Source organism: Anomaloglossus baeobatrachus, chromosome 2, assembly GCF_048569485.1.
Source record: "Anomaloglossus baeobatrachus isolate aAnoBae1 chromosome 2, aAnoBae1.hap1, whole genome shotgun sequence".
NCBI classification, from domain to species: domain Eukaryota; kingdom Metazoa; phylum Chordata; class Amphibia; order Anura; family Aromobatidae; genus Anomaloglossus; species Anomaloglossus baeobatrachus.
Window position 1 is genome coordinate 26,070,807 of NC_134354.1, and position 19,085 is coordinate 26,089,891.

Here is a 19,085-nt window from a genome sequence, read left to right on the forward strand (position 1 = left end):
GACGGCAACAGCCCGACCATTAACGGGGAGACACCGCCACCGCCAAGGCACCAGTTTCCCCGGGGCCAGCGCCTGCGGGCAAAGTGTAGAGCTCCTCCGGCCCAGATTGCAGTCGGGGAGCGGGTAACCGGAGGGAATCCACCGATACCACCAGACCACACAGGTGCAAGGAAGAGAGAAGTCACCGTCACCTACCGGGAGTGCAGGTGCAGCCGTCTGTGGGACCGTCCTACCAGCCGTTGGTTTACCGTACAAACTGTGTCCGTGTCAGGCTGAGTGAGTACCATAGTGCCGCAAGGCACAGCGCTGCCCCCCGCGTCCCTGCGCCCTCCAGGCCCTACACCTTGCATCCCTTCACCGGGCCCCGGGATCACCAACCCCTACCCACGGAGGGGCAACACAACACCTGGCTGCTCCCATCACCATCCCCGGGACCCCCACACTGAGCAGCGGTGGTGCCATCACCACAACCGTGGGTGGCGTCACGAACTATAATCCCAAAAAACACCCCCTTTTCACTCACGGGCGAGGAGTGTCGCTCGAGACACCCCGGGATCCGGCCCGCAGCTCGAGCCACCAGGAGCAACTGCCGGACCCGAGCAGAAGGGGTGAGCGCGGTGTGCTGACACCCTCCTCCCCGCCCGCGACAACTTGGCGTCACGAACAGGATCTTACCGCTCTGCCGTCAGGTAGAGGTGCGCCTTGTGACCGCCGGAGATATCCGGCAGAAAAATTTCAGAAGCCGCCATCTTTGGCGCGAAAAGTTCCCGCTCGAGCGTCTTCTCGAGCAGTAGAAGCGCGAAGGCCAAAACCCCGCCCCGAGAGAGGAGGGGCCGGAAAGAGCTAAGGGGGACGCGATGGCGGCTGGACGCATGTAGCCGCGGCTACAGAAGCAGGGACGCCAGGACTCTGCGGCCATTTACTGGTTCCTGGAAGAAGCCGCTGCTAAGGATGCTGAGTCCGACCAACAACACCGTGGTCCCCGCGCCTTGCATCGCGGCGCGGGTGGAAGTCCGGACCGTCCAGCTAAGCAGCCGTCTGCAGGTCCGCATGCAGCTCCTCCTGGAGGAGTGGGAGGCCGACATGGTGGAAGTGGTGGCGGCCATACGGAGACGCGAGGTGGAGGGAGTCTTGGAAGGGAGGGTAAGTGACCCACGCCCCTGTGCCCCTAGTGGGTCGGTCATCGTGGCTGAGGGACCCGGTCCATACCCGCTCGCCCTGCTACCTCCCCCGCCACCCGTGTTAGCTGCTGCTGCCCCGCCACTAGGCCCGCTACCACCACCACCGGTAGCGGTACCCTGCCAATCCGCCCCGGCGGACCGACCTGCAGCAGAAGCTCGTGACCATTCTGATACGCTCCCCTGGGAGAAGCCGAAGGCTGAGGCCGTCAGCAAAGATGCACCGGAGGCACGGCGGGGATGCAGCTGTCAGGAGGCAGAACAGGCCATGTCACAGCGGGGTCCCTCGTTACTGAAGGTGCCGGTCGTAGCCGACACGGAGGGACTCTGGCTGGGTCCGTCCCCCGCACACGCTGAACCGGAGCAAACAGAAAGTGCTCCCGGCTGGGAGCGGCGGCAACAGCAGCTGCGCAGGAAGATCGATGCCCGAGAGGGGTGTAGGGCGGGATGTGCATGCTCACCTGCCCGAAGAGCATCCTGGCCGCAATCTTATCCCGGGAGACATGGTGCGGTACACTCGGCACTGCGGAGAGAGGGGGTGGTTTGCCCTGGATGTAAAGCTGAGGGGCAGCCCGGAGGGCAAGATGAGCTCTGCACCCCCTCCCTCGGATGAAGCAGCAGCAGGACCGGAGTAGGGCAATGGAGGCCCGCAGCACCGTCCCCGTAGGGACCAGCGCTTTGTTTGTTTGAAAGTTTGTTGAAAGTTTTGAAAAATGAAAAACACTGATTGAACCGAGTTTTCACCTGATTGTCAGCTGCGATTAGCAACCGGCAGGAGCCGGCACCGTTGTCCCCGTGGGGACCGTTTAAAATGCATGGGAACTATCCATGGACAAGCCCGTGAACTCTGCAGGGCAACCACAAACGTTAGTGGCTTGTAAATATGTTGGGTACCGTTACCGTTTCCGCAATGCCGCCTCCGGAGAGGCAGGTTGGAGGGAGGGCCCTGAGCAGAGCAGGCCAGGGCCCAGCCACCAAAGGGACCGGTGGCTACCCTCTGGAGGGAAGGACAGATCCCGCTCGGGTGACTTGTGCTGGACTGTGGGTCAAGGGGTGCTGCCTGGGTTTTAGGGGAAGCATCAGGGCCAGGTTGCTTGGGTGGGAGAGAGCGGAAACCGTGACCGTACACCGTTGCAACGTTAAAAGTAAATGTGCCTCCCGTCTTGGGAAGAGTTATTGAAATGTATATATGTTTAACCCTGTTATCCCCTTTTTACAGAAAAATAAAACCGGTGTAGGACGGCAGCCCGCGGACGGTCTGCATTTTTGCTAAGGGGGAATGTGTCGCCCTGGGCCAGCCAGGGGACACAGATAACAACACCACTACACCCCACACTCCAGGTAGGCACACCTGCTAACCAGAAATCCTTGTTGCCTTCCTCCAAGAGTCTGTTGATGCACACCAGGGGGTGGGCCAGGCGGTTGGCTCAGCCCACCAAGGAGCTCACAACTCTGGAGGCAGGAAGTTACCAGGCAGAAAGCTCGGGAGGAGCAGGAGTCGAGTCAGAGACATGAAGGAGTGAACAGCAGTGAAGCCCGGGTAGGGCAAGAGTGCAGTCAGCTCAGGGACGAGCTTAAGTAAACAGCAAGTGAAAGTAAAGGAAAGTGAAAAAGGAGGAAAGCAAGAAGTGGAGACAGCGCAGAGAGTGTGCAAAGCCTGAGAGCCCAGCTGTGTGTAGGGCTAGAACAGCAAGGTCAGCGACGGCGGTGACTGTCCGGAGTGGGACAGTTCGGAAGTTCCTGGAAGGACCCCGTTGGCTGTGTGCCCGGTGGTCTGGAGCAGTGTTCCGAAGGACAGTCAGCACCAGGGCAGGGCCCTCTCGGACCCCGGCAAGGCTAGGAGTCGCCCAATTTGCCGAATCCGTCAGTGACGGGGACGCAGATCCCCCAACAACAAAGTCCCGATTGACGGCAACAGCCCGACCATTAACGGGGAGACACCGCCACCGCCAAGGCACCAGTTTCCCCGGGGCCAGCGCCTGCGGGCAAAGTGTAGAGCTCCTCCGGCCCAGATTGCAGTCGGGGAGCGGGTAACCGGAGGGAATCCACCGATACCACCAGACCACACAGGTGCAAGGAAGAGAGAAGTCACCGTCACCTACCGGGAGTGCAGGTGCAGCCGTCTGTGGGACCGTCCTACCAGCCGTTGGTTTACCGTACAAACTGTGTCCGTGTCAGGCTGAGTGAGTACCATAGTGCCGCAAGGCACAGCGCTGCCCCCCGCGTCCCTGCGCCCTCCAGGCCCTACACCTTGCATCCCTTCACCGGGCCCCGGGATCACCAACCCCTACCCACGGAGGGGCAACACAACACCTGGCTGCTCCCATCACCATCCCCGGGACCCCCACACTGAGCAGCGGTGGTGCCATCACCACAACCGTGGGTGGCGTCACGAACTATAATCCCAAAAAACACCCCCTTTTCACTCACGGGCGAGGAGTGTCGCTCGAGACACCCCGGGATCCGGCCCGCAGCTCGAGCCACCAGGAGCAACTGCCGGACCCGAGCAGAAGGGGTGAGCGCGGTGTGCTGACACCCTCCTCCCCGCCCGCGACAACTTGGCGTCACGAACAGGATCTTACCGCTCTGCCGTCAGGTAGAGGTGCGCCTTGTGACCGCCGGAGATATCCGGCAGAAAAATTTCAGAAGCCGCCATCTTTGGCGCGAAAAGTTCCCGCTCGAGCGTCTTCTCGAGCAGTAGAAGCGCGAAGGCCAAAACCCCGCCCCGAGAGAGGAGGGGCCGGAAAGAGCTAAGGGGGACGCGATGGCGGCTGGACGCATGTAGCCGCGGCTACAGAAGCAGGGACGCCAGGACTCTGCGGCCATTTACTGGTTCCTGGAAGAAGCCGCTGCTAAGGATGCTGAGTCCGACCAACAACACCGTGGTCCCCGCGCCTTGCATCGCGGCGCGGGTGGAAGTCCGGACCGTCCAGCTAAGCAGCCGTCTGCAGGTCCGCATGCAGCTCCTCCTGGAGGAGTGGGAGGCCGACATGGTGGAAGTGGTGGCGGCCATACGGAGACGCGAGGTGGAGGGAGTCTTGGAAGGGAGGGTAAGTGACCCACGCCCCTGTGCCCCTAGTGGGTCGGTCATCGTGGCTGAGGGACCCGGTCCATACCCGCTCGCCCTGCTACCTCCCCCGCCACCCGTGTTAGCTGCTGCTGCCCCGCCACTAGGCCCGCTACCACCACCACCGGTAGCGGTACCCTGCCAATCCGCCCCGGCGGACCGACCTGCAGCAGAAGCTCGTGACCATTCTGATACGCTCCCCTGGGAGAAGCCGAAGGCTGAGGCCGTCAGCAAAGATGCACCGGAGGCACGGCGGGGATGCAGCTGCCAGGAGGCAGAACAGGCCATGTCACAGCGGGGTCCCTCGTTACTGAAGGTGCCGGTCGTAGCCGACACGGAGGGACTCTGGCTGGGTCCGTCCCCCGCACACGCTGAACCGGAGCAAACAGAAAGTGCTCCCGGCTGGGAGCGGCGGCAACAGCAGCTGCGCAGGAAGATCGATGCCCGAGAGGGGTGTAGGGCGGGATGTGCATGCTCACCTGCCCGAAGAGCATCCTGGCCGCAATCTTATCCCGGGAGACATGGTGCGGTACACTCGGCACTGCGGAGAGAGGGGGTGGTTTGCCCTGGATGTAAAGCTGAGGGGCAGCCCGGAGGGCAAGATGAGCTCTGCACCCCCTCCCTCGGATGAAGCAGCAGCAGGACCGGAGTAGGGCAATGGAGGCCCGCAGCACCGTCCCCGTAGGGACCAGCGCTTTGTTTGTTTGAAAGTTTGTTGAAAGTTTTGAAAAATGAAAAACACTGATTGAACCGAGTTTTCACCTGATTGTCAGCTGCGATTAGCAACCGGCAGGAGCCGGCACCGTTGTCCCCGTGGGGACCGTTTAAAATGCATGGGAACTATCCATGGACAAGCCCGTGAACTCTGCAGGGCAACCACAAACGTTAGTGGCTTGTAAATATGTTGGGTACCGTTACCGTTTCCGCAATGCCGCCTCCGGAGAGGCAGGTTGGAGGGAGGGCCCTGAGCAGAGCAGGCCAGGGCCCAGCCACCAAAGGGACCGGTGGCTACCCTCTGGAGGGAAGGACAGATCCCGCTCGGGTGACTTGTGCTGGACTGTGGGTCAAGGGGTGCTGCCTGGGTTTTAGGGGAAGCATCAGGGCCAGGTTGCTTGGGTGGGAGAGAGCGGAAACCGTGACCGTACACCGTTGCAACGTTAAAAGTAAATGTGCCTCCCGTCTTGGGAAGAGTTATTGAAATGTATATATGTTTAACCCTGTTATCCCCTTTTTACAGAAAAATAAAACCGGTGTAGGACGGCAGCCCGCGGACGGTCTGCATTTTTGCTAAGGGGGAATGTGTCGCCCTGGGCCAGCCAGGGGACACAGATAACAACACCACTACACCCCACACTCCAGGTAGGCACACCTGCTAACCAGAAATCCTTGTTGCCTTCCTCCAAGAGTCTGTTGATGCACACCAGGGGGTGGGCCAGGCGGTTGGCTCAGCCCACCAAGGAGCTCACAACTCTGGAGGCAGGAAGTTACCAGGCAGAAAGCTCGGGAGGAGCAGGAGTCGAGTCAGAGACATGAAGGAGTGAACAGCAGTGAAGCCCGGGTAGGGCAAGAGTGCAGTCAGCTCAGGGACGAGCTTAAGTAAACAGCAAGTGAAAGTAAAGGAAAGTGAAAAAGGAGGAAAGCAAGAAGTGGAGACAGCGCAGAGAGTGTGCAAAGCCTGAGAGCCCAGCTGTGTGTAGGGCTAGAACAGCAAGGTCAGCGACGGCGGTGACTGTCCGGAGTGGGACAGTTCGGAAGTTCCTGGAAGGACCCCGTTGGCTGTGTGCCCGGTGGTCTGGAGCAGTGTTCCGAAGGACAGTCAGCACCAGGGCAGGGCCCTCTCGGACCCCGGCAAGGCTAGGAGTCGCCCAATTTGCCGAATCCGTCAGTGACGGGGACGCAGATCCCCCAACAACAAAGTCCCGATTGACGGCAACAGCCCGACCATTAACGGGGAGACACCGCCACCGCCAAGGCACCAGTTTCCCCGGGGCCAGCGCCTGCGGGCAAAGTGTAGAGCTCCTCCGGCCCAGATTGCAGTCGGGGAGCGGGTAACCGGAGGGAATCCACCGATACCACCAGACCACACAGGTGCAAGGAAGAGAGAAGTCACCGTCACCTACCGGGAGTGCAGGTGCAGCCGTCTGTGGGACCGTCCTACCAGCCGTTGGTTTACCGTACAAACTGTGTCCGTGTCAGGCTGAGTGAGTACCATAGTGCCGCAAGGCACAGCGCTGCCCCCCGCGTCCCTGCGCCCTCCAGGCCCTACACCTTGCATCCCTTCACCGGGCCCCGGGATCACCAACCCCTACCCACGGAGGGGCAACACAACACCTGGCTGCTCCCATCACCATCCCCGGGACCCCCACACTGAGCAGCGGTGGTGCCATCACCACAACCGTGGGTGGCGTCACGAACTATAATCCCAAAAAACACCCCCTTTTCACTCACGGGCGAGGAGTGTCGCTCGAGACACCCCGGGATCCGGCCCGCAGCTCGAGCCACCAGGAGCAACTGCCGGACCCGAGCAGAAGGGGTGAGCGCGGTGTGCTGACACCCTCCTCCCCGCCCGCGACAGTAGTCTTTTGGCCTGAGCATTATACAGCTGCAATTCCATCTTGCTGTAAGTAATGATATTCTTTTTTGCTTTTTTATATTTTCTTCTAAAATGAAAACCAAAATAGCTTTGCTTCTAGTCTTGGTTTTACATCTCCTACTGTTTTGTGTCTGCAGCTTCTGTACAGACCTATGTGTCTCCATGGTTACCAAATACAACCAAACTGTTTGTGTAGTCTGATCCTCTGCAGTCATGTGTCGTAATGTTGGGGTGGCTAATGGAGGCATTTGTAGTCACGGCAGAGGCTTCCTGGCCGCAGCGCAGCCTGCTGTTAACCCCCTTGTTTCCCATTTACCACTCTAGTGCTATACAGGAAAAGTCCATCCATCCACTGACACAATGATTTTGACACGACAGTTTCTTGTAATCACGTTACAGCGTTAAGCGGGCGCTGCTTCTGACCCCGCCGGGTTCCCTTTAGTTTCCATTACACAGTCCAATTTACCGGCCAACCGCTTCCCACTTGGGTCTCTGAGAGCACCGCTAAGCCCCTCATCTCTTCATTAGACATCACAGTGTGTAGCAGGTTCATCCTCTACTCTTACATTCAGTTCCCACCCCATCCTTAGGGTCACACGAACCGTCAGTCTCTTGAAGGAGTCATTGGGAATTCTTTCCAGGGAACGGACGCCACCCAGACTGTCCGGACTAAACCCACTTCCAGGGGACATAGTCACTGTCACTCCTTTCGTGTACAGGACCCCTCGTGTCCGGTGTCTGAGTTCAACCCCGAGGGTCTCGTCAAATTAGTATTCTGGGCTTCTACTCTGATACTCTTTACTCTCCTTTTCCTATAACTAGTCCTTTTTATATACAACAGCCCTCCCTACAGGTAACCCTTTCCTAACCAAAGGGTACCAGGGAAGCGGTCACTGCCACCTGGTGGCCATACACCACTTTATTACACATTTATATTTTATCTGTTACCTCTGTGGGAGTGGTGAGCTCTAGACCCCCTTACATCATCATTCCTTTGCCTTCTCCTTTCTAAAGCTTTGAGATGATACTACACAACAGTACTATTACTATATACTGTTGTATTTTTTGCAGAATGGCCTTGAAAGCAAAGATTTCCCATATACTTCTAATTTACCAATTAGCTTATGTTACGAATAGGGATGAGCGTACCTGTAGAAGCTTGTGTTCAGCAGGTTTGACCTGACTTTAGTTAAAAATTCTGTTCAAGACCCAGACTTGACCGAAATTTGACCCCCAGCCTTATATAAGTCAATAGGGACCTGAACTTTCTGTAAAATGGTCTACGGGGGTTCAAAAGGAAACAAAATGAGGGTAAGAGCAGGACATTGTCCTGCAAACATATGTGGGTAGGGAATAAATGTAAAAAACAATTGTGGGCTACCCCTATTTTCAATAACCAATCAAGGAAAATCAGACAGCTGGGAGCTGGTATTATCAGGCTGGAAAAGTACATGGTTATTGGTCCTTTCCCATCCTAAAAGTAGCAGCCCACAGCACATCCATTACTATAGATACACCAATTCTGGTGTTTTGTCCAGTTCTTTCTTTGAGAGAAAGAAAGAGAGAAAGAAAGAGAGAAAGAAAGAAAGAGAAAAAAAAAAGAGAAAGTAAAAGAGAAAGAAAAAGAGAAAGAAAAAGAGAAAGAAAAAGAGAGACAAAGAGAAAGAAAGAAAGACAAAGAAAGAAAGAGAAAGAAAGGCAAAGAAAGAAAAGAAGTAAAGAGGGAAAGAAAAAAAGAAAGAAGTAAAAAGGGAAACAAAGACAAAGAAAGAAGTAAAGAGACAAAGAAAGAAAAAAAAATGGGGTAGAGAGAAGTAAAGAAAGAAAAATCCTCTTTCCATGTGTAGCTCAATGTAGAATTGTATTACTTTGCGATTTATAGCTCCCTTTGTATTTGATAAAAAAGAGAAGTTCTGACAATTCACAGGGAAGTTTTTGTTATTTTTGCAGATGTGAAAACTGAAGTTGGTCCGGTAGAGTACGGGGAAAGCGTAACACTAAAGTGTATTTTACCTCCGCCCATTACTGCCGTGCGGGTGACATGGACAAAGGTTGTAGGTGGCAGAGAAACCACTGTAGCCACGTACACGCCTGACTCCGGAGCTGAAATCAGTGAAGGCTACAAGGATCGGCTCTGGATGAGCACTTCAGGCCTGAATGAGACGGCGATCACCATTAATAAAACCGGCATTGAGGATGAAGGCTGCTACAGATGTGCTTTTAATTCCCTCTCCGAAGGGTCAAACACTAAAGAAATGTGTCTTACTCTTCCTGGTAAGGATTCCAAGAGATTTCCAACAATTGCTCTTTTTAGAAAAATTTTGTTTGTTTTGAAAAAGAAATCCCACATAAAACATTTAAGTGATTGTATTATATTATTAAAACATGGCTGCTTTCTCTAAAAAAAAAACCAAAAAAAAACAACGTCCTTCCTGTCCATAGGTTATTTCTAGTATTTCACGAGACTTTCTTCATATGAAAGAAACTGAATTGCAAAATAAAATATGGGTCAAGCACAGAAATGCTGCTGTTTCTATTGGACGGTAGCAATAGTTTGTAAAAAGTTTGGACACTGTTCATACAGTGGTTTTTCTTGGAATGTGCACATTATAGATTCAGACCGAAGGCAGCAAAACCAAGGTAGACGTATATTGAAATAGGAGTAAGGAGACAACAAACTAGAATATGTGTTAGGCTGGAATCACACTTGCTTGTGACTCATGCAAGGATCGCATCGCACTGTCCAGACTGGCCATCAGCTCTTCTGACAAGAGTTGGTCAGCTGTATGTATTTCTATGCGGGTAAGTCCGGACGATGCAATGCGATCCTCATGCGAGTCACACGCAAGTGTGATTTTAGCCTTAAATGTGAAATTCCTCAGATTATGGTAAAAATCACTCAACCATATCAAGAGAAATGGCAGTTCAACCCAGGCGATTATCCGTTTTGCGCTTTTTCCTCCCATTATATGAGGGCTTGTGTTCTTGTGGGACGAGTTGTACTTTTGAATGACACCATTCATTCTGACCCATATTGTATTTAAAAATGGGGGGAAAAAAATTTCCAAGTGCGGTGAAATTGCAGAAAAAGTGCAATTCCTCAATTGTTTTTTTGAGTTTTTTTATTTACCATGTTCATTATATGGTAAACCAGACCTGGCAGTATGGTTCCCCAGGTCAGTGCGAATTTGTAGATACCAAACATGTATAGTTTCAAAGTGGTGAAAAAAATATCAGAAATTTATCAAAAAAAATTGCGTTTTTTTCACCATTTTCCCAGACTTGTAGCGTTCTCATTTTTGGGGATCTGGGGCTCAGTGATGGGTTATTTTTTGTGCCCTATGCCGATGTTTTTAATTATACAATTTTTGGCAGATGCCATGTTTTTATCGCCTGTTATTGCATTTTAATGCAATAATGTGGCAACCAAAAAACGTAATTCTGGTGTTTTGATTTTCCTCTCATTACGCCCTTTACCAATAAGATTAATTGATTTTATATTTTGATAGATTGGGCAGTTCTGAATGCGGCGATACCAAATATGTGTATTTTTTATTTTTTTTATTGTTTTATTTTCATTGGGGCAAATGGGGTGTGATTTGATTATTACAGGGGGGTGTTCCATATTTTTTTCCAATTTTTTTTTATGTTTTATTCATTTTATTAGTCCCTTTAGGTGACTTAAAGCCTGCACTGTACAGAGCGATATTTCAGCATCAGCGCCAGCATCGCTCTGTACTGCAGAAATGCTGATCTCCTGTGAGTGCTGTCGCTCTGCAGGCATTCACAGGAACTCTGTCATGATAGAAACAGGGGTCATCGGCTGACCCCCAGCTGTCACGAAAACCCATTGGCACACTGCAGTTGCGTCACAGGGCCTCCGATGCCAACGGGAAATGGCACGTGGTAGATCTCACTGTCAGTCATCTATCTAACTCAGGGGTGGGGAACCTCCGGCTCGCAGGCCGTATACGGCACACCATGCCCTTTTATGCGGCCCCCGGGCAGATTCCCAGTGGCGGCAGTGCTCGAGCCGCCACCGCCATCTTGTGGGCCGCCGGTCCTTTAAATCCGCACATGTGCTGCTGTGCTTACCAATGCGCTCTCCGACTGGCCAGTGCCAGCGAGAGACGACTTACTTTGTGGGCGGGTTTAGTGCTCTGCGTTGCCCGCCCTCTGCCCTCGGAGCTGCGTGACCGCCCCCGGAGCTTTGTGTCCGGTGCCTGCTCTCCGGTGCTATGAGTCTGGCACTGCTGTGTATCCAGCGCCAGCCCTCTGCTGCTGTGTGCCCTGTCCAGTGCTTTGTGGCCCCCCTCCCCTCAGTGCTGTGTGCCCCCCAATGCTGTGTATCACCCCAGGTTTGTGTGTCCCCCCTTCCCCCCACTGATGTCAGGGCTCCGCAAGTGATATCTGTGCCCCCCCCAGTGGTGCCTGCGCCACAGCCCCTCTTGTGTGGTGCCTGCACCCCAGCCCCTCTTGTGTGGTGCCTGTGTGAAGCCCCACAGGTGTCGTTGCTCTGTCAGTGCATTACCTTCAGGGACTCCACGTGGCGGGACGGTCTGGTCACAGGTAGGGAATCTTCTATTAGGATTGTCGTGATGCCACTCTCTGTATTGCGGTCAGTGGGGACCGCCACTGCAGATTAAGGGGTGCCTGGGGCTGTTGGTAGGTGCAGTCAGTTGTAGTGGCCTCCCGAGAGTGAGGCAAGCCCCAGGGCCCTGTGTAAGCGTGTGGCACCACAAGTCGCAGAATGACTCACACGCACAAGCAGAATGTCTTTCAGGGGTTTTACTCACATTAGGTGGCAGGGTGAGTAACCCGGGCGTAGCTGGGATGAACCAGGCTGGAAACAGGCATCCTTCAGGCTGACTTGTGAGGGTGGCTACTGACTCGCCTTCTCTAGCCCTTCTGTTGTTTGTGATGACCCCGACTTGCAGTCCCTACTGGGGTCACCCAGGGAAGTTGCTGCTCCCCTCGTTTTGGCCCGTTTGCTTGTAGCCTGGACCAGGTCACTCCGGCTGCTTGCCTCCTGTGAACTATGGGCCCTCTCTTTGCTACGTGGCTGCGGACTCTGTGGTGTCGTCTTGAGGGTCTGAAATGCCCCCTCAGGCAGGTTTGACAGAAGAAAGATGAATCTATCTCTGCACCGGGACCTGGACCTGTTACCCTTTTGCGGGCCTGGTACCTACCCAGCAGTCCCCTTACTCTGCCACCCATTTGCTCTCTATTTAGCCTTGGGTGGATTTCGGGTGGCACTACTAGGTGACCGTTCTCCCCCGTCAGTAGTCACTGCGCGGACGCTGTTAGATTGCAACAGCTCCAGGGTCTGCTCCTGCACTCCCTGAGCTGCACACTAAACCGGCTCACTTGTGGGACCTGCACATCTGCTCCTGTCTGAGCTCCACTGCCCATTCCTCCTTCTCTCTCTCTTCCCCCTTGTGCCTGCCTATGCCACCTAGCAACCAGGCTCTCTATCACACCCCTTGAGTGGACATGGAGGCTACGCCCCCTCCTGGAAGTTCTCAGGAGTCCTTCCAAAGGTAGATGTGTGAGACCTGATTACTATGCGCCTGTGTAGTCACACCTCGGTCAGCCTTCTGGATTACCTGTATTGTACTGCCCCCAGCATGGGTGCAGTACTCAGTGGTGCCTGACCAGGTCAGGGGCGCCACACCTGCGCCTAAGCCCCTCTTGTGTGGTGCCTGCGCCCCAGCCCCTCTTGTGATGTGCATGTCCCCAGCCCCTCTTGTGATGTGCATGTCCTCAGCGTCTCCTGTGACTTATACATCACAGGGGGGCGGGGCGCATATACATCACAGGAGGGGCTGGGGGCACATACATCACAGGAAGGCTGGGGGCATATACATGTCCCCAGCCCCTTGTGTGATGTATGTGCCCCCAGTGGATCCTGTGATGTATATACAGCAGTCCCAGTGTCTCCTATGTCATATATGTGCCCTCAGTGTCTCCTATGATGTATATACAGCAGTCCCAGTGTCTCCTATGTGTTATATGTGCCTCCAGTGTCTCCTCTGATGTATATACAGCATCTGTTATGTGATGTATATGATTTACCAATCTTATCACAAAGAGTTAACTGCGCTCCAGACCCAGACAAAAATGAAAGCAGCTGTGAAAAGAAACATGATTAGTATCATCAAACATCACAGCCGCACCAAAAAGAAGCCGCTCTGGCCGCCACAGTAGGGGTGAGTTAATTAATTGTTTGACCAAATATAGCAGGGTCATTTTCACATTGATAATTTTGTGCGGTCCCCGAAGGTTGGTAGAAATTTCCAAATGGCCCCCGGCTGAAAAAAGGTTCTCCACCCCTGATCTAACTAGTTAACAGGCACAGGTGGATCTCTAATCTTCCTGCACCTGTTAGCTTCACATGTTGGCTGATCACATCAGACATGTGCGGGGAATAATGCAGGCTATCTGCACGAGCCCGAATTAAAGGGACATACATGACCAAGGACATATCAGTATGTCATTGGTCATGAAGGGGTTAAGACATTTTGGTCAATCAACTAATCCGGAAAATTGCTAAAATCGTGACGTTTTCCTAAAGCGCAATTATGAAAATCAACAATAGCTATGACTAAACTCGCTCTCAAGAGGAAAGTAAAGGAATACCAAGAATGACCTCTGCTGCAGAGGATAAGTTAATCAGAGTTTCAAGCCTTATAAACTGCAACTTCACAGCACTTCACATAACAGCCATCATAAATGGCACAGACATCAAGCAGAAGACACATCTCAAAATCATCTGTTAATAAACTTCGAGAAGTGGACTATATGGTCAAATAAGAAGCCACTAATGAGGACCACAAATATGAAGAGACTTTTGTGGTCCAAGCAGCACAAGGTCTGGACATCAAATCAGTGAAAATCTGTACTGTTATCTAATGAATCAAAATGAGAGATTTTGGCACCAATTGCCATGTCTTTGTGAGACGCAGAAAAGGTGAAGGGCTAGTTCCACATATATGGTGCCCACTGCGAGGCATAGAGGGGAGGAGTGATGGTGGTGAGGGGGAGTGGATCTTGGCTGGCAACACTGTTGATTTATTCCAAATTTAAGGCACGTTACCCAGTATGGCTACCATAGCATCCTGCAGCAACTGCCATCATTTGGGTTCCAACTGGACAATTCCCTCAAACACGTTCAGGTGATATAAGGCTACGTGACAAAGCAGGAGAGGGTTGGAGACTGTGTCAGATGACATGACCTCTACAATAGCCCAATACAAATATTTAAAAAAAATAAAAAAAAAATTGATCCGCACATCCTACAAGTGTGTATAGGTGCCAGCTGAAAAAACATAGCAAATACAAAATGCATACAGCTGCACACTAAAATGGTATCAATGTATAGGGGAACTCTGGTACTGCATTACTGCTATATGAAAAAATGAGATTTTTAGTTTATGAATTGGCCAATGCATGTAAGCCCGGAAACCAGCGGCAAGGTAAATCTCAATATTTCGGGTACCTAACTAAAATGCCACTATCTAGGTTAAAAACATCCGCATCTGGGCAGCTAGACTAAAAATCTAACTTGAAATGCCACTATCTGGACTAACCTCCATGTCTGGGCAGCTAGGACTCCTGGTATAAGGATCATGAACACAGCCTGGTTTATAAGGCAGAGTGCTCAGTCAGAAAAAGATTCACTACAAATATTTTAAAAAAAACTGACCCGCACATCCTACAAGTGTGTATAGGTGCCAGCTGAAAAAACATAGCAAATACAAAATGCATACAGCTGCACACTAAAATGCCATCAATGTATAGGGGAACTCTGGTACTGCATTACTGCTATATGAATAAATGAGATTTTTAGTTTATAAATTGGCCAATGCATGTTAGTCCGGAAACCAGCGGCAAGGTAAATCTCAATATTCCGGGTACCTAACTAAAATGCCACTATCTAGGTTAAAAACATCCGTGTCTGGACAGCTAGACTAAAAAATCTAACTTGAATTTGCTATGTTTTTTTCAGCTGGCACCTATACACACTTGTAGGATGTGCGCGTCAGTTTTTTTTAAATATTTGTAGGGAGTCTCTTTCTGACTGAGCACTCCGCCCTATAAACCAGGCTGTGTTCATGATCCTTATACCAGGAGTCCTAGCTGCCCAGACATGGAGGTTAGTACATATAGTGGCATTTCAAGTTAGATTTTTAGTTTAGCTGCCCAGACACGGATGTTTTTAACCTAGATAGGGGCATTTTAGTTAGGTACCCGGAATATTGAGATCTACCTTGCCATTGGTTTCCGGGCTTACATGCATTGGCCAATTCATAAACTAATAATCTCATTTTTTCATATAGCAGTAATGCAGTACCAGAGTTCCCCTATACATTGATGGCATTTTAGTGTGCAACTGTATGCATTTTGTACTCCACAATAACCCAACCTCAACCAATGGAAATGGTTTAAGATAATTTGGAAGCAGAGTAAAGGCAAATCAGCCAACAAAAGTGCTTTACTGCCTTCAGTCTGAATCTACACTGTGTACATTATAATAATAATGAGGAAAACCATTGCATGAACGAGTGTGTCCAAACTTTTGACTTCTACTGTACCTGCATGCAGTCAATGCCTGATTTGCGCTGGTATTTCCAATAAGTTTTAAAGGGAATCTGTCACCAGGTTTTTGCTCCCCCATCTGAGAGCAGCATAGTGATGTGTCACTTACTGAGCTGTTTGCTGTCATTTTGATAAAATCAATGTTTTCTCAGCTGCAGATCTAGCAGTTGTACAGAGCTCATGCAGCACGCCAAGTAGTCCTGTAATGATAATCTCCTGCTGATTAATCAGTGATTTTATCAAAACTACATTGCACAGCCCAGTAAGGGACACATCGCTGGAATCAGAATCTCTGCCCCTACGTTATGCTGATCTCTGATTAGGTGGCAAAAACCTTGTGACAGATTCCCTTTAAAATAAACTCTATTAAAAAAAACAACATCTGTACTTATCTTCCTTTGCTCTTACTGTTGTGTCCCTTATCGGTTTTCAATTATCAACATCTGGAGGAGGATTTCACATGATGGCTGCAGTCAATCGAAATTTTGACTCACATGGAATGGATAGGGTACAGCTTCTCAACGGGCACTGATTGGCTGCAGTAATCAAGTCGTGCCTTCCATTTTATTTTGACACAGCTGATCTCAGGCGAAATGAGGGTTCCATAAAGCATAGAAGAAAACCCCTTTAACGAGGCCATGTTTTAGTTCCAAAAATGGGCCTTAGATAAAAGTGGTATTTTTTTAAACAAAAGTTTTGAGAGACACACTAATTTCGAGAAATAGACATGTGTATATCAGAAAAATGGTTTTATAATTTTTTTTTTTTTAATTTATTAAAATTTTTCTCTATGGCAAGTTATTACTTTCCCCCATAAATAATACTTACCCCAAAAGTAAGCTCTAGTAGAATTTTGCGGGCTTTTTTCAGTATTCTTAAATATTATCCCTACTCCAAAAATAAACCCTAGTTGCCGTTCCATAAGGAGGTGTCCAAGCAGCTAAAAAAGTTAAAAATACAGCAGGGTTCTTTATCAAAGAAAGCAGACACCTCCTCACCAAAAGAAAAAAAGTAGCACTCACCAGACCCCAAACAATTACAGTTGGCAAGTGCTGGTGGTGGATGGGCTCTCACACAGAGATCTGTGTCGAGTCAGGTCCTTCGCCGTTCTAGCTGCATTACACTGCAGCTCTCACACACAGATCGGGTACCAGTATCACTCTGCATGAGTGAAACTGCTTCCAGTCACCAGGGGGAGCAAACATTGGGGGACCTGACAGCGAAGCAGATCTGTATGTGAGAGCCCATTCACTTGCCAACTCTAATTGTTTGAGGTCTGGTAAGTGCGATTCTTTTTGGGGGGTCTCTTTCTTTTGGTGGTAACTTAATAGTACATAGAGAATAATATATATAAGCAGGTAATATAAGCCTTTGTAAATATGGTCTGTACCTAATTCTTTAGGATGACAATAGCAGATCAGATAAGGAAATGTGCATCCGACCCAGTAATAGGAGTAACACTAAGTGTTGAAGTTCTGGAATATGATGATTATTAGATTTTAAGAATTGTTGATTTTTTTTTTGTTCAAGAACAAATGTGGATTGCTGTTCATGAGAAAATAAAAGACATCCCTGATAATAAGCCCTAGTGCATCTTTTGGACCAAAAACGTTTATAATACCCTGTTTTATTTTTTGGGGATACACGATACTAGGGAGTTTCTAAACCTGAACTCTTGGCTTGCTTCGCTTTATAGATTTTTTTTTTTCAAAAATTATAATAAATTGCATTTTATATTTTTGTCTACTTTTTGTTTTATGTTTATTTTTAATTTCCATAAGGTATATTGTCTAAAAATGTCATGAATTCACTATCTTGACAGGCGAGGTGTTCATCGAAAAACATCTAAGGGCGAGACTCTTTCATCCGGTGACACTGAGGTGCATCACAAGAAAAATATCTAATGATGGAGAAAAGAAAATCACACAGATTACGTGGCAGAAAAACAGCCAAAATATCGCAACTTACAAAGATAGAGAGATTATTGAGTCGCCATATCGAGGATTCCTCAGTCTGACTATGGAGGGCATGGACACGTCTCTGCTCACCCTGCACAGGGTCAATGTGAGCAATGAGGGAAGGTACAAATGTCTGTATAACTTCTTTCCCGGAGGATCGGTTGCAGCGGAGACGTCCTTACAAGTCTACGGTACGGGAAATCGCAAAAGAGCGATTTTCTTTCATTACTTTTTAGCTTAAAAAATTGAATGCTAAATTTGAAAAGTAACTATTGTTCTAATTTTTATTTCATACATCAATAGTAAACATGAAAATAAGGAACTGTGTAATATATCTTATCAGAGAAATCTGCTGCTTTCTCCTCCTGGACTGATCATTCATTCTCAATTCATGGGTATTCCATGAAGACTAGCAATGGGCGAACTCGCAGATAACCGGGTTAAAAAAAAAACCCTTTTCTGGCCCGGGATTGGTCCCGGATATCTGGCCGGACGCCGGTCCTCATATAAGCCTTTGGGAACCAGAATCCGATGATTAAAAATGGTGGTAGAAAGGGTAGGGGGATGGGAGCAAGTGGGCTGTACATACTGAGTCTCCTGCATGGCTGTAACTGCTTCCAGGCCACTCATTCACTTCCAGGACTACTCATTACCATAATTGCATATGCACTGCTTTCCCCGCCCACCAGCGTCTGTGATTGGTTGCAGTGAGATGCGCCCCCTCGCTGAGTGTCAGCTGACTGCTTCCAATCACAGACGCTATATGCGTCTATCGTGGTATAAAAATAAATAAATTATTTGGCATAGGATCCCCCATATTGTGTTACCAGCACAGATAAAGCCCATGGCTACAGGCTTCAGACCCCTGCCGTACACTTATTTGGCTGTGTATCAAAATAAGAGGAACCGCATGCTGTTTTATTTTTTAATTATTCAAATAAATAATTTTAAAAATGGCATCATACCCAGCCATGATAAAGCTCGACAGCTGAGGGCTGGTATTCTGAAGCTGGGGAGACCCATGCTTAATGGGCCTCCTCAGTCTAAAAATATCAGCCTCCAGCCGCCCAGAATTGTCACATCTATTAGATGAGACAACCTCAGCACTTTACCCGCCTCTTCTCGATTGCCCTGCTGTAGTGGTAATCAGGGTAATAAGGGGGTTAATCACAGCTCACAGCTGCCAATAAGTCCTAGATTAGTAATGGGAGGCGTCTATGAGACGCCCCCATTACTAATCTGTAAGTGAAAGTAAATAAACACAAACCCTGAAAAATCCTTTATTTGAAATAAAATACAATTGAAATATTAAGTCCCAAGAATAACAAAAGTATTTTAGGAGTGATACCTTTATAGGCTAACCAGAAAAATTATATTAGCAAGCTTTCAGAGCATCAGGTTAGCCTATAAAGGTATCACTCCTACAATACTTTTGTCATTCTTGGGACAAAATATTTCAATTGATTTTTCTGGCTAATATGGTACCACAATATTACCTTGTATTGCACACATAAAATACAAAAAACACACACGTTAGCCACTTTATTAACCCCCAAAACACCCCTGCAGGTCCGACGTAATCCACACAAGGTCCCGGCTCTGATACATTACTGAAGGCACAGTGCATGATCATTGTACATGACCACCCACTGCCGACTTCAGGTAGAGACTGAGCAGCGATCAGTGATGAC

At 49.8% G+C, this 19,085-nt stretch overlaps 1 protein-coding gene across 1 annotated transcript in view; it reads left to right on the forward strand.

Annotated features, from left to right (window-relative positions):
• The window catches only part of LOC142290873 (nectin-1-like), a 47,698-nt gene that overhangs the window by 15,076 nt on the left and 13,537 nt on the right, over positions 1 to 19,085 (forward strand). The window contains exons 3-4 of the mRNA XM_075334935.1: positions 8,789 to 9,112; positions 17,259 to 17,585. Of these exons, the coding sequence (XP_075191050.1) occupies positions 8,789 to 9,112; positions 17,259 to 17,585 (651 nt within the window). The remainder of the gene's footprint in view (positions 1 to 8,788; positions 9,113 to 17,258; positions 17,586 to 19,085) is intronic.